The 14,251-nt window shown below is 48.4% G+C and overlaps 3 protein-coding genes across 3 annotated transcripts; all 3 read left to right on the top strand.

Moving 5' to 3' along the window:
• The first annotated feature begins 960 nt into the window (after positions 1–960).
• Positions 961–2,919, top strand: F5B22DRAFT_184338 (uncharacterized protein). The gene has a single exon (XM_047969446.1). The coding sequence runs from the start codon at positions 1,195–1,197 to the stop codon at positions 2,623–2,625; it is 1,431 nt and encodes a 476-aa protein (XP_047830645.1). The 5' UTR covers positions 961–1,194; the 3' UTR covers positions 2,626–2,919.
• A 6,383-nt stretch (positions 2,920–9,302) lies between these two features.
• On the top strand, positions 9,303–10,705 carry F5B22DRAFT_646614 (uncharacterized protein; the record flags this gene model as incomplete). Its single annotated transcript, XM_047978758.1, has 2 exons — positions 9,303–9,386; positions 9,443–10,705. 2 exons carry the CDS (start codon positions 9,303–9,305, stop codon positions 10,703–10,705), a joined length of 1,347 nt encoding a protein of 448 aa, XP_047830644.1.
• Positions 10,706–11,132: 427 nt separating this feature from the next.
• Positions 11,133–13,295, top strand: F5B22DRAFT_656033 (uncharacterized protein; the record flags this gene model as incomplete). Its single annotated transcript, XM_047979934.1, has 4 exons — positions 11,133–11,760; positions 11,818–12,217; positions 12,295–12,354; positions 12,418–13,295. Exons 1-4 carry the CDS (start codon positions 11,518–11,520, stop codon positions 13,293–13,295), a joined length of 1,581 nt encoding a protein of 526 aa, XP_047830643.1. The 5' UTR covers positions 11,133–11,517.
• Between the last annotated feature and the right edge of the window lie 956 nt (positions 13,296–14,251).

The raw sequence follows: 14,251 nt of genomic DNA, 5'->3' as shown, positions 1-14,251 counted from the left end.
GGAGACGGAGAGAGATAGGTACTATAGATACCGCACTGCAAGCCGGCCAGGAATCGACCCAAGGTTGGCGCCGAAACTCCCTCACATCGCTAGGTACACTGCCAGGTCACACAGATGACTATACAGTAGTCTGTCTATGCTACCTACCACACTCATTCACTGTCTGACCACGACTACTTTACCGTTAAACCATCATCGCCAGCGTGGTTATCTTTTCTTGCTACCACCAGCGCCATCACCACTCCAACCAACCCTCCAACCCCTGGCTCCTGGCTCCTGGCTCCTCCTGGTTCGGTACTCCGGCCCAGCAGCTCTATCTCTCAATACTACTACAAAGTGCCGTCGTCTCTGGCCTATCGGTTCGCTCTGCAACGCCCGTGGTGTCTTTACCTAGGTACGCCTGCTACACCGCACGTAGGCCGTCCAGAAGCATATCTAGCCCACTTGACCCGCATGAACATCCTCCTTTACACATTCCCAGTACCCCCTGGCCCAGGGATTGTCTCCTCGCCCCTTGCACACATCCTCTCTCAGGAACGCTACCTGCCTGCGCAACCTTCTCCCCGGCTATCTTTCCTATCTATATACTTTCCCTGCCTATCGCGTCACTTTCCCTCTTTTGTTCCTCTCGCTCTCTCATACATCTTATCGTCCATCACTCGACATCTGCACGTCATATTTTGTGCAGCCTTTCTATTCCTAAGACCTGTATGTACTAGTACCTAGCATCCCACGCCCGCTCTCTCAGAGAGCCCCCGGTCGCTTTGGTATCAGACTCATACACCCACACCCGAAACCATTCAGAGCTGCCACTCGACAGCCGAACGGCTCAGACCCCCCACCTTACTTCCACATAAGCCTTATATGAACTTCACTTCCCTCCTCCATCCTCTATAACCATCTTCTAAGCCTAGGTTTCTCGTTTCATTGTCTCTGGTGGCGTCGCGGTAGTAGCAATACTCTGTAATTAAGCCCACCGCCCGGTACAAAGCTGCCGTAGGAATTATTCATGGACCAAGTATTTCCCACGAGCCCACTGCCTGTTCGCTGGCCTCGTGTTCGATAGTACGAGTTGGGCTGGAAGCTCTCCCTGTGTATCGCCAATCCTTGTTCAAACTAGATCGACCCATTTGCATAACTTACAATTATCATCATCATTAACCCCGTTCAGACCGGCTTCTGGCAGCAGAAGCCATGTCGACGCGATCCTCGCTGTCGTCTAGGGCAGGATCCCCTTCGATCATCAAAGCTGGGGCTGATGAGGAGGTTTTGCCCAGTGGACAGTGCCGATATATTCTACTCAACCCAGAAATCAAGGGCCAGCGTTGCGCGTGCGTTGGCTTTACACTGAACCGTGCCCATCCAGGCGTGTTATGCCTATGTGGCCACTCCTCATGCTACCACGTCAAATCTACCGAGACCCCTCCCGATAAGAGTGAGGTGGAGGATTTACGGCGGCGCGTTCAAATGTTAGAAGGACAGCTAGATCGAGATAACCAGATGGGTATCGGAAATGCTCTCGGGCAAGTTGTTCAGCGTCTCGGCAATCTAGAGGAACAGTTTGAGGCAAGCAGAGGAGAAATCAGTCAGGATGTAAAAGACTGTTACGGAAATGTGAGCCGCATGTGGATATCTTTCAATCAGCTTGACAGAAGACAGGCAACTTCTGAACATAGATACGACGAGCGATTAGACGGTCACGACGACGCTCTACAGAGGCTGAATGATAGGGTCATGGAAATGGATGAAGCTTCGATGGCTCTAGAAGAGCGAATTGAGGTGCTGGAAGACCGAACAATGTCTTCACGTCCTCAGCATCGTCAGCAACAGCGGCCAACATCGGAATCAGAACGTACAAGACAATGGTTATCACAATATGGCGGCACCTTGAGAACACAACCTCTTCCCGCTCCCAACGCTACGCAAATGTCGCCGAGCGATGTCAATTATACCCAGACAAGAATACCATGGACCGTGCATGTGTCACTACTCCCCACAGCGGCGCAACCCTTCCCTTTTGAAAAGGATACCAATGCCTATAAACGCTGCTTGTCTCGTGGACTACACCAGATGGTTGCTGTAGGTGGCACTGACAGTGAATCATTCACCCAGGCCATTGCTAAGGCCTTTGGTAGTTTGCTTCGCGGGAGGGAGTGGATGCCGTTACAAGCACGTCTTTGCGATGCGGTGACTCTTGAAGGTTTGCCTATGCTACGGCCTTTAGACTCGAGCTTACTCGGTAGGCCCTACGATCTAGAATTCCTACGACAGTATTGTGCTGTTTGTCATGTCACCGGGAAGGTTGAGTCGCTCTACATTGCCATGGTTCACCATACGTTCTCTTGGCATTTTCTCCGACGATCCCCATGCCATATGGACGGTTTGGAAGCCTGCTGGGAATATGATCCGCTCTTAGACGGTGATGATAACTGGGATGACGACACTGGAGGCGAGGAGGATAGACCGCCGGCCGGAAACATCATGCCGTCACTCCCATCGCTCAAGCGTACGGCTTCCGAGATCTCTAGGGCCCCCAGCTTTAGCGCAGCGGATGGGGATGGTTCGCGCCCTAAGTTAGCACGCATGCAGGTGGAAGTGTGTAGACGGGGCGTGGAGACGGTGTAGAAGCTTCCCAGTCACTCGGCTTGGGGTAGCAATAGAATCTCTGGCAACGCAGGTAGATATGGACATGGCGTTTCAAGATATGACCAGGATAGGCAAGGGTGGAGGTACAACCACATCATCAAAACTGGGTTTAGCCATTAGGACTTCGTTTTTGACTTTTATCTCTTAACACGAATGTCCCCCTTCCCTTGGTGGCTTCCTTCTCGTTTCCTCTGGCTTTCCCACTTTCTTTCCCCCATCCTGGACCCACCACTCAGACTTAACCGGACTCACCATAGTATATCTTGTCCGAACCCTTTGCCCACTAATAGGGTTTGCCCTGCTCGCTATGACGCAGACTTACCGGGTGGCGTGTTAACGATCGCAGCGTGCGAGTTTTGACAAGGGAGAAGCACTAAAGACGGAGTCTGTATATGCCGACGAGGCTGGCTGTCTAAGATTGTGGGATACTTCTGGTATATGCTGTACGGTATACCTACCTTTTCCATAACCTCCCACACAAATATAGTCTAATATAGGTGTGAATGGACAAATAAATAAAAGGAACGAACGAAGAACCCCTCAGGAAACATAGTTGTTCTGTGTTGTCTACGCCAACCCCAACCACTGCAACATCACATTATAGAGTGTAGAATTCAGTATAAGTGAAAGACACCAGGATCTCGGGATAGTATTAGGAAGATGGTACTTCCAACTGGAAAAATGGAAGTCTTGTGTCTTTCTGGCCACGGTATTCATCCACCTCAGCCGCATACCTAGGTATCTAGCCTCATAAGAAGGTCATCCTCCAAGGTGGAGGTAGAAATGCTGCAGGGCTGAGAGCGACCGGTCCATGAAGACTATTGTTTAGAATACTGGGTTCTTCACCAGTGTTGCGGCATGTATTATCATCGACTTTTGGTAGCAATTCATTTCTCTTGTTTCTTTTCTTTTTCTCTACTAGGGGAATCTTGCTTCGTCTTAGATGTTACACGTGTAACCTCTGTGCGGGTTGAAGAATGCAGTTCGCCTTGCACTTCGGCCGTACGAAGGACCATTGCAGGCTGTTCATGACCTTCCAAGACATGCAGGCAATATTGGGCAATATTGGAAAGTGAGGTTATACAGACTTCGCTTCTTGAAACAGACCCTAGAGACCCAGGCGGTCTGGGCTGGCAGATCATTTGTATATAGAGTCTTCTCAAGCCACCAATAGCCGAGAAGGAGTTGGTTGGTCAAGGACTAATGCAGCCCTAGTTGATCATTGTAATCAGAATCCTCAGTTCCAAGCCCAGTTCAATCTGCCCTTGTTATATTAGAACAGTCTGGGTGGTATGAGGGGATCACACCGCCATAATCATGTTTACAAAAGGGTGACATTAATGATAGATAGATAGGTGCTATTGCCATCGCCATGACTTATCATCACACTCGGGATGGATCGGCAATTTTTCGCTGGAATATAATTATTAATTACATACTAGCTGTTAGCCAACAGCTACTAACATTCCTCCATTAGACATTAGCTAACATGACCAACTGTTGATTAAGTGGTTGAAGGTTTTTAACTTTCCTATATTAACAGTTTAATGGGAAATTGGGTTTATGAGCTATAAACAGCAGCCATATTACGGATTGTGATGATGCTGAGGTCTTGCAATATGCTTCGTTTGGTAGTAACACATCGCGATACTGTAGAGACGATCAAATCTACGATCCCCAAGTCGCTGTATAACCCAGCCACAGATAATCGGATCCTATATGTAAGCAAGTACTATTAGGAACTTAAGTTCTATTTACCGCGGATTGCTCCAAATCCGAACCAAATTTAAAGACGATAACCAACCCGTATCATCCTTGATGAATTATGTCCGTAATAACCAACAAGAAGTCCGCAAAGTCTACAATTACCAAAAATCAAAGTATAATACAAGCCAATCACGCCAGCCCACGCCTAAGCCATTATATGGATCCTTGATAATCACATTACTACCAATAAAATCATATCGAAGTCTGTACAGAGCGCCTACAACGTCGATAGGGGTAAATAATCTTTTTTCTCAAGGGGCGACTAAATAGAAACGAAATGGCTGCCAACTAAATCTCAATTCCTCCCTTCGTCCTACTCAGATGCTGCCATACAGAGTTGATCTATACGGTGATCCCCCCTCGTCCTGCTAAAATATTGCCACACTGAGTTGATCAGCGGAGCTGCGGCTCGGTGAATTTTCTTTTGAAATGATCGTGTGACTGTGGTCTCTTCGTTCCACGTTCTCGTAATCGCATCCTCTGTACTCCCATGAATTGCATATACGTGGCCTGCCATCGGGCCATGACTTCTCATTCCATACCACTCTTCAGTTATGACGGCTCATGTGTGTGGACTGGATGATTGCCCGAGAGTCTTGGGGATTCATGCGAGCCGTAATAATAGGTACATGACCCGTTATGATTAGGACATTATCCAGTTCTGACCCGGATGATTGTAGGATCCTGGGAATTGAAATGGAAATTTTGTACATCGCTTTCGCTCAAATCAAAGTCAAATCGGTAGTCCTGGTTTGTTTTGTCCGTGCAATAGTAGCGACCGTTCTTGGTAGCAGTGAGGCTCAACACCCACTGATAGACAGCCCCCTCTGGTCTGAGCTTATACTTCGAGATGCCGAGGGCTGCAACTGCCGCTGGAGTTGCAATCCAATTATCGTCATTTCCAACTGGCCAGTTGACGTCGACTGAGCTAGACATCTTGGCTTCATATACTTAGCCGCTTTACCGCATGCGTGTAGAGGTCCTGAAATCTTACTTTGGGATATGCTAGATCTTTGATCTGTTGCTGTAGTGATAAAGGGCCGTCGCTGGTAAGTTATGATACAACACTGAACAAGCAGTTTGGTAGATTTTAGTATAGTAGTGTTCTCTGGTGGACAAGCTTGATTTCCAACTGGAGAGTCTTCTGCCTATAGATCCGGGGCGAGGGAGGGGGGATTTAATATATAATGCTGGGCCCGTGGGTTAATGACAAATATATTTCAATGTCACTCCTGTTTTCCTCTTCAAGTCATCAAACTAGAAGATGCTCGACCAAGTAACGCCCTGGTTCTCGACTTTCATTCGTTCCAGCACTCTGATACTAGACTAAAGGTACTTTTGTCAGTGTTGATGACTTCATCGGATTCCGTTACGTTATAGTTGCCTTATGTAGGCTGCATACTCTCGCAATCACCTACCATTACACGTCACGCCGCAGCTTCCTGTTACTATATCCACCCTCACACTTGGCCATTAGTAATAAAAAGTGAGTCAGGTCGGTGAGTAAAGGATATTAATTGTTGCACAAAGGGCCCGAAAACACCTTCTTAATAACCTACCTGACTGTACACATAGACTTCATTGTGACCTGTGACCAATAGCCCAGTCAATGGGGAATAGGCTTATGCTACCTCGCTGGCGCTGCTCGACAAGGTTCTCCCCTCCAAGCTTCAGTGGCCAAAGAAATAGACCCCGTTGGGGAAACGCCCATGCGTTTGCATCAAAATCATATGAATGCCCATAGGCCAGTTTCTGGCTCGCTACGGCTGAGCTGTGTGATATATCCAAAGAGTGGTCTCATTATTTGGCCCCTGAGTCAGAGTCAATACGATGCGTTCGTTTTCGGTTGCTTCACATAACGTAATTTCGGCAACATGCAGCAACGCCACCAAAATACAGCTTAGGTAGTCGAGCTATTGACTTTGTCTGTAGCTCTTATATGATATTATATACCGTGGTGAGCTGGTCTGGAGCACAACTGCAGCAGGTGACCCTGCGGCGTTGCAAGATGGCGCGTCAGGTGGTTTCGTAGATGATATCCATTGATTCATTCAGAGGAGAAGGCAACCAGATGCGAATAGAGACGTGTGAAGACACTTATGTGGTGGAGACAATAGTGTGCTTCTATGACCATATTGTCAATCCTTGATGAGATCTGCGAAGGTTGTAACCAAGCATGAGTAAGACCGCTAATCTGGAGTAGACATGCGGATCTACTAAAAGACATGAAATAAAAGAACATCTCTGCTAAGCACCTTACTCGACGGCTTTTTTGCCCCATATAAAAAATAAACCAATCGACTAATATTTGTTAGTATAATGGGACAAACGCATCCCACATGCACTACCGTGTCTCTATTTCGGAACTCAAGAACTATGAGATAGACTGTTATTGGACTAAGATAGACAGTTACAAGGTTTCCGCTCTCCTACGAGCAATTTTATACTGACTGTATAGGCTAAACGACCTACCTATTGAACTAATGTCTAAAGAGCTGCCCTGAGTACTAGGGACTAGAAGATCAAGGTCGCAGTAATTATGATACCTTAACTGATGTTAAGAAGAGAAAGGCGCAGCAAATGTGATATTTTGAACAGGTAAGATTAGCCAATATATATTCACTATGTTTGAACGTACTCAACGTTTAACTAACGTTAGAAATTTTTTTTTAAAAAACAATAATTTCCGTCTCAACCTCTTTCCTACTACTACATATGAAGTATTATATAATCTCTTGTAGTGTCCATTCAACCAATGCATCTTGGCTAGATATCTATGTAGGGAGCGCGAGTTCGCAAACGTATAATGGTTAATGCGGTTCATTGAAGGTATTGTAGCAATGACCATGGCACTGCAGGTGAAGAATTCAGGCCAGGCAGCAAGGGAATAGACACGTGATGTAAACTGATGTGTTGTTCCAGCAAAACTGCCAATCCGATATTTTTTCTAACCGCCGACTGTTAGTTCAACTTCCCGAGACCCAGTCTAAATAGTGTAGCCTTAGGCAAATAGTTGCTGAAAATCCATAGCGCCGCCAGTCATAGTAATAATTGTCACCGTCGGTTTCTAATTTCATCTGGTCACCTTTTTATTGCCAGGCCGTGTATGAACTATCAAAAGGGAAATTATTCCTTGGCGGCGTATCTAGAATATTTAATATCTAAATTTTGTAGTCATCTGGAAAGACGATGAATATTCAGTCTAAGCTTCACGATTAAAGCTGACTGCCAACGAGGCACATGCTCTGACCAGTGTTCTCGACCATAGCAATGCCCTTGTCGACAGGGTTGTTGGCTGAGAGGGTAAAACAGAATGGGACGAAAATGAGTCAGATGTAACTAATCCATTATTCAGCCTGCATAGGTTCCAAGCCTATTCTGAAAGAACCAGACCAGCTCATGGCCTGCCCCGCGCGTTCGCCTAATTAATAGACCAACACCCGGCCGGTGGTCAGGTGGTCCCGAACGCCCAGCTTAACGTACCTAGTATACCATATTTCAGCAACAAACTGGCACTAGATCCCGAGGCCACCGAAAAACATACTGTCGATTTCTTGGACTGCCTAGACCCCTTAAGTTCATACTGTTGGGAGCCCATCTACAAGAGATATAGACATATAAAGCGAGCAGCACTAGAGACCCAGGCCTCACTTGTACCTGAAACTGGAGGATTCACATAAGACCGGGCCGACGCAATTACTCCTCTTTACCACATAGGTGTCATTCACAACTACTCGGCTCCTTTCTTGGTGCCTCGGTAACGCACTATTACTTTACCTCTTTCAGTCTGTTGTTCTGTACGCTAATGCCTTGGGCTAGAAAAGCAATTCCCGCAACATATCGAAGCTTCTCGTGACGATTCATTTCGGTGCTCTTCTACGTGAGCCTTCTTGTAACCTAAAAATTGTAAATGGCGCTTGTTGGGTTTCCAAGTTGTCTTCACTCTTACGCCATATTATTGAGTCATAATCACCCGAAACTCACGCATGTCTCATTGATAGAAACTTTGGGGTAGGATGAATCGGTGAATTATACCATTAGATAGGTATTGCAACATACCTAGAGTATGATGAATTCAACTCTTAGGACCAGTTTACTCTACCTGTTGTGATATAAGTTCATGGGTACTTCTAACAACTAGGAAGCCTACGGAGGGTACAATAGTTGCACTCACGAAGCACCCTGGCTAACAGCCTCGTAGATACTATGAAAACTATCACATGAGGCTATCCGATTTACAGTTGTGAGGCATACACTGACTAACTCCGAAGAGTGTGATGGCTAATGCGGCTTGTATTGCATAATATGTAGATGTGGTGATACCTAGCTCATACCTATCTAGGGCCTGGCATGTTATCGCAGGCGGTAGGTACCTAGGTAGTATGTAAGGGTGCACTGTGTGGCTGATGTGTGGCTGAGGCCAGTAAGAGTACCTAGGTACCTGCCTATTGCAGCACCTACCTTAGGTAACCTGCCTTCAATGTTGGTACCTATGTACCGTACCTAAGGTAGGTAGCATGCAAAACATCGAGTACAATTCAATATTATAAGTACACGACGGGCTGGACTCGGACATCTTGACAGACTTCCCGCTTTTATACTACTAATTCGTGGTTTACGAGAATGCCAATTGATCAATGAACCATCCCTAGGTACAAGCTTATATATATTGGTCGCCCTTGCTGGAGCAGAGCCTCTTCACGCCATACCACACTGCCCTGGTCCAACAGCAGCGAGCACCACCACGCAGCGCCGAATCCCTTACTGCCACGCCGCGTCTCCTGGAATCTTGCGACAAACGTCCAGTCATCCTCAAGCCGCATCTTTCGTACCGCCTTGTATATAATATATATCTTGCCCAGCGCTCGCTGCGCATCTGGATTTGCGCCATGGATTCGATGGACCTCGACCACGATATGGACATTGATGTCGACCTTGTTGCCGACGAGCCCATCGTCCCCGAGCCCGATCCGGTTTGTTCCTGTCGCCTTCGCCTGCCCTATACCACCGCGCTGATGATTCATCCTAGGGCAACCGCTCCCCTGGTGAGATCGACGACGATGCAGACGCCCGGTGCCCCTCCAAGGTCTTCATCAAGGGTCTAGATATCATGAACCCTAATGACGTCAAGGCCTACGTTGCGCAACACTGCTCCGACCACTCTCTGCACCTCGAGAGAATAGAATGGATAGATGATAACTCCGCAAACCTGCTTTTTGCCTCTGAGGCCGTTGCCCTCCAGGCCCTCCAGGCCCTCAGTGCCGCCGACTATCACATATCAGATGTATCGCAGTTGCCTGCTCGGCAGCTGCTCCCTGCCAAACCCTATTCGGAAAATCCAGAGGTTGCTCTCCAGGTACGGCCCACCCTCGAGAGTGACAAGAAACAAGCAGGTGCTGCTTCGCGGAGTCGTTTTTATCTCCTAAACCCAGAATACGATCCCGAGGAACGACGGCGAAAGAATGAAGAAAGAAGATATCGCGACCGAACTGGTGACGGCTTGTCGCGGAGACGTGGGCGTCAAGCAAGAGCTGATGAAAGCGATGAACCGTTCGACGTGAATCTTTACGACGACAGTCCCGCCCCTGCAGAGATAAAGGGATATTCCCGGCGCAGGCGCTCGCTCACACCCGATCATGAAACGACTGAGCCACGGATCGATTCATACAGACCATCAAACCGAGGCAAGGAACTCTTTCCCGAGAGCCTAAGCTCGAGGCACGGAGTCTCACGAAATCGCTCAGCTTCTCCAGTTCCCGATCGGGATGGCGATCGGAACATGGACGATCTGGCAAATAATGGGTCAGCTGTAGCGCGGGAGCGCAACCGCTACAGGGCACAAGCTATCAAGAGTCATATTTCGCGTCAGAACCGGGCGAAGGAACTATTCCCAAGCGAGGCAGTGTCAGAAAGTGGGCGTTTAGGCGATAAAGTCGAAGATGCGGCTACCCTTCTGTCCAAAGGCATCACGCTTCCTCTCATGGACGGCAGTGACGATGCGCCGGCCGTTGATGCTCGTAAGCTAGCAGATCGCGTCATAATCCCTGGCAAGGGTAAATTGGCAGATAGAATTACTAATTCAGATCCGATGGGGAGCACGGCTTTCAATATCCGTGGTGTAGCGGATCGAAGGAGCCCTAATACGGGGTTTGCCATCAAAGGCTCCGCAGGAAAATCGGCGAAGGAGCTTTTCCCTGATAAGTTTGGCGAAAATGCCGGGAAGGAATTATTTGGGGATACAGCAGGGGGGCGACCTAGACAGCGGCAAAGGGCGGGTGATCTATTTGATTAATCTTACCTACGACGAACATTACTCGAGATATTGAATAAGGAGCTGGGGTAAGGGGCGAGGCACGAAGTAGATATGAGTGTCAATACAACTCGTTCGTTTGAGTTAACTATTGACGTTTAACCCTTTAATTAAAGGCTTTCCCAACGACGGACGACAATACCCCATGCAATTCCTGGTCACACACGCCTAGTCTATGTTTTTCTATAGATATTATAGGTCCAGATCTCTGGCGCTCTCCCGCGATCTATCCTCAACGCTTGTCTTCATGCTGTTGATGGGAAGGAAGGGGAACGTGGAACTACTTAGATTTATGTAGTGACGAATATACAGCACAGCACTCAGCTGAACTATGTCCCTCCGCTATCATTTGCACGTCATGAGATATTGATATTGTTAATACAAAACCTGCCGAGACGTCGCGTTAAATCCATCCTCGAAGCCCTCGACCCTCTCATGAATGATGTAGGTAGTAGGCAAGCGGCCTTCCTCAACACAGGGAAGGGACTCGCGTTTAGCTATTAGCTGCCTGCCTGCCTACCCGAGTACGCAACGACGGCACCTGCATTGCGTTTGACACTTGTTGAATTCAACTACGCCATCTCATCTTGGAAACAAACAACCTACTTCCCCCTAGTACATGGCCGTGACGTTGACAAAGGGGCAGGTTCCCAGGTTCTTCAACATCTATACTGGCGACCACTTACACCATTTCATGTTACTACTGCCTACTACTGCCTACTTCCGATCCCGCCACGTGAAACTGCAGTCTCCCTATCCTCTCCCTATCCTCTCCATATCCTGGTAACACTGTCATGGCCGAACCTCTGAGCTGGCTGAAGCTGGGACCGCGCGCCCGGACACCTACCAACCCTCTCACAGCCAACTCGTCTGAATGCAAGGCCACTCGCGATTCGCAGCCCTGTGGTGCGCGTCGACCCGGCTCGTCTCGCACGTCGGCTTGCACCCCGCCTGAGTGTGGGCACGAGCCTGCGTCTGCCGATGACAGTGTCGATGATCTCCTCATTCGGGACCAGGACCAAGTTTGGTATAATCCGGTATATGAAATGACGCCAGACAACACCATTCACAGCTAACCTCCAGTCGCCATATAGTCATTGAATCAGATGGTTGAGGCACTCCAGGTACTACTCCTGCACCAGGGCCTTTTTGAGCCCATTCCTATCCGATACAACTCGTACGTATTGCACTTGATAGAAGGCTATGCCAAATCCCAGGGCAGGATCCGCAGCGTAGAAGCGGCGCACCAAGAAACCAAACAATCCCTGGAACAGAATATCGAGCAGTTACGTCACGCGGCTAATTACTGGCTCGAGCGAGAATCCCAATATCGTGCTGAGGTGAAGAGACTTGAAGTCCTCCTGTCTAAATGCTCTAAGAATGGGCTCGAGGCCGTGACATTGGCCAGAACAAACAGTGTTGTTGACCGCAATGTTACTGAAGGTGCTGAGCTCCTCTCACGACTGGCAACAGTTAGCAAGCCACATAGCAATGGTACGCTAGACATGACACGGCCTTATTATTCGCTGCACCGTTTTCTGTAGGATCAGTCAGTCTGACGTAACTTCCAGATCCCATACTGCTGTCTGCGAAGAGCAATAGGGTCGCGGGACAAAACAGGGCCAAGCGAAGTATTCCACCGGTCCAAATCCTCCTGATACATAATCCCGAAGCTAACCCTATATCCTTTCTAGTTCCGACCCCTAGAATTCTGGACAACGACCACGATTTTCGCGTAAGTCAAAAAATTCGGCAACAGGATGCCGCTAGGAAGTCAGCTATATTCTTTGAAGATAGAAAGATACATTGCCGCCGGCGGAATTCTCACACCGAATCAGACCTTATGAATATACATCACGATGGTTTCTATAACCCCTTCGTGGATTTTCAAGATGCCCATAACTGCCAGGGCAGACGACCACTAGCAAATGCGTACGAGCATTACGCAGTTTCAACAGGTAGCCCAGAGAGCTCTCATCATCGGAAGGACATTTCAAATACACCTGCAATGTCAGTCCGTAATCTTTCAGTCTGCGTCGAAGATTCGGCTCATACCAACGAGATAGTCACGGATGGAATAGGGGCAGCGTGCCAGCACGAACGGAATCACTCGGACTTCTCCTTCGAAGCTGGAGACGATTATGACGCGTTGCCGAAGAAGCCGGTAGAAGAGGAAAAAGGACTCGAGGACTCGTATCCAGAAAATGCGGTTGTTAGGAAACATCAGCGCTACAGCAGTGACACCGACGGGTTGGCCACTGTCTCCGCCCCAGTTGAAGAACAAACACTACTGGTGAAGGAGAACAGCCCCAGTATTCAGACTTCCCTCGGAGATTATCCCATGAGAGTCACTGGCCCTACATATATGCCGATACGACGGTGCAGAGATCTTGGACACAATAGCCCTACCGCGGTAGGAAGACCACCTGGTCAAAGCAACTGCAGCGTCGAATCTCTAGCAGTCACCGCTGCCACGAATCAAGAAGCCTCGCAGACGAACAAAACGAATGCACGAATTGCGGCAAGACTTGCACTAGCCAATATCCTCGACACTACCAAGCAGAGAAAATAGTCTCATTGCTGTGACTGGCCTCAGGTTACTTGTCACGGGTGAGTGGTGGATTATGAGCTAAGATCGTATGAACATTAAGCCAGCAAAGACGGCGAAAATAGACCAGGAAGTAAGTGTATAGTATCGGTGGAGACCAAGGTTTGTGATATGAAAGGAGGAGAAGGAGATATCAACCAGGCCTAACTACTTGAGAATGACGAACTGATTGGCTCCTACATACTACAAGTGCTCGAGCAATATTGGTTTGATGGGATTAGCTCAAGCCAGGCAGATATCAAACACAGGAGAACCAAGCAATGGTTTTATGTATCAGATTCCATACGGCCTCGGAGAGGAACTGGGGAAGAGGGACCACACTTTGGAACAAGCAAAAACGTGACAGGTAACGTGCGTCTGAACATAGACCAGTCTGGCTCTTCGCACTTGAAGCAGAATCATTGAAGGTAAAGGACAGCGATCATTCGAACGGACTATGCTTGACTAGATTGAACGAGGCAAGATTGGGAGAATGAGTGAGTGGCGGCGTGCTTGCTTTGGGATAATGCAACCTAATGCGTGGGCGCTTTGTAGTACAGTAACAACACGGTGTGGTGGTGGTGATGGTGGCACCCCATCCCCAGCATAGATTACCAATGTGTAGATCCTCGATAGCCGACAGTTGAACCAGATCGCTGGGCCACAAGGGAACCATACTCTAGCCGTGGATGGGCCCAAAGCCTTCCATGCTGGCTGAATGACGAGACGTTTGTCTCTGGCATACCGCTACTTCACCTGTCACAACAGACAACCCCCGTCAGCAATAACATTTTATAATTTATGATCACCAATAAAGTATATCGTAAGTTACGCGACACAGCACGGATTTTGAGCCTTTCATTTATTTATTTAATATGGGGGGGGGGGGGGGGGGGGGGGGGGGGGGGGGGGGGGGGGGGGGGGCGGGGGGGCGGGGGGCG

Source organism: Xylaria bambusicola (assembly GCF_022495145.1).
Source record: "Xylaria bambusicola strain CBS 139988 unplaced genomic scaffold F5B22scaffold_21, whole genome shotgun sequence".
NCBI classification, from domain to species: Eukaryota; Fungi; Ascomycota; class Sordariomycetes; order Xylariales; family Xylariaceae; genus Xylaria; species Xylaria bambusicola.
This window is presented reverse-complemented; position numbering and strand designations above follow the sequence as displayed.

Bases quoted from the DNA above. Each gene is read 5' to 3' on its own strand.
- F5B22DRAFT_184338 (XM_047969446.1), top strand. From the start codon at position 1,195: ATGTCGACGCGATCCTCGCTGTCGTCTAGGGCAGGATCCCCTTCGATC.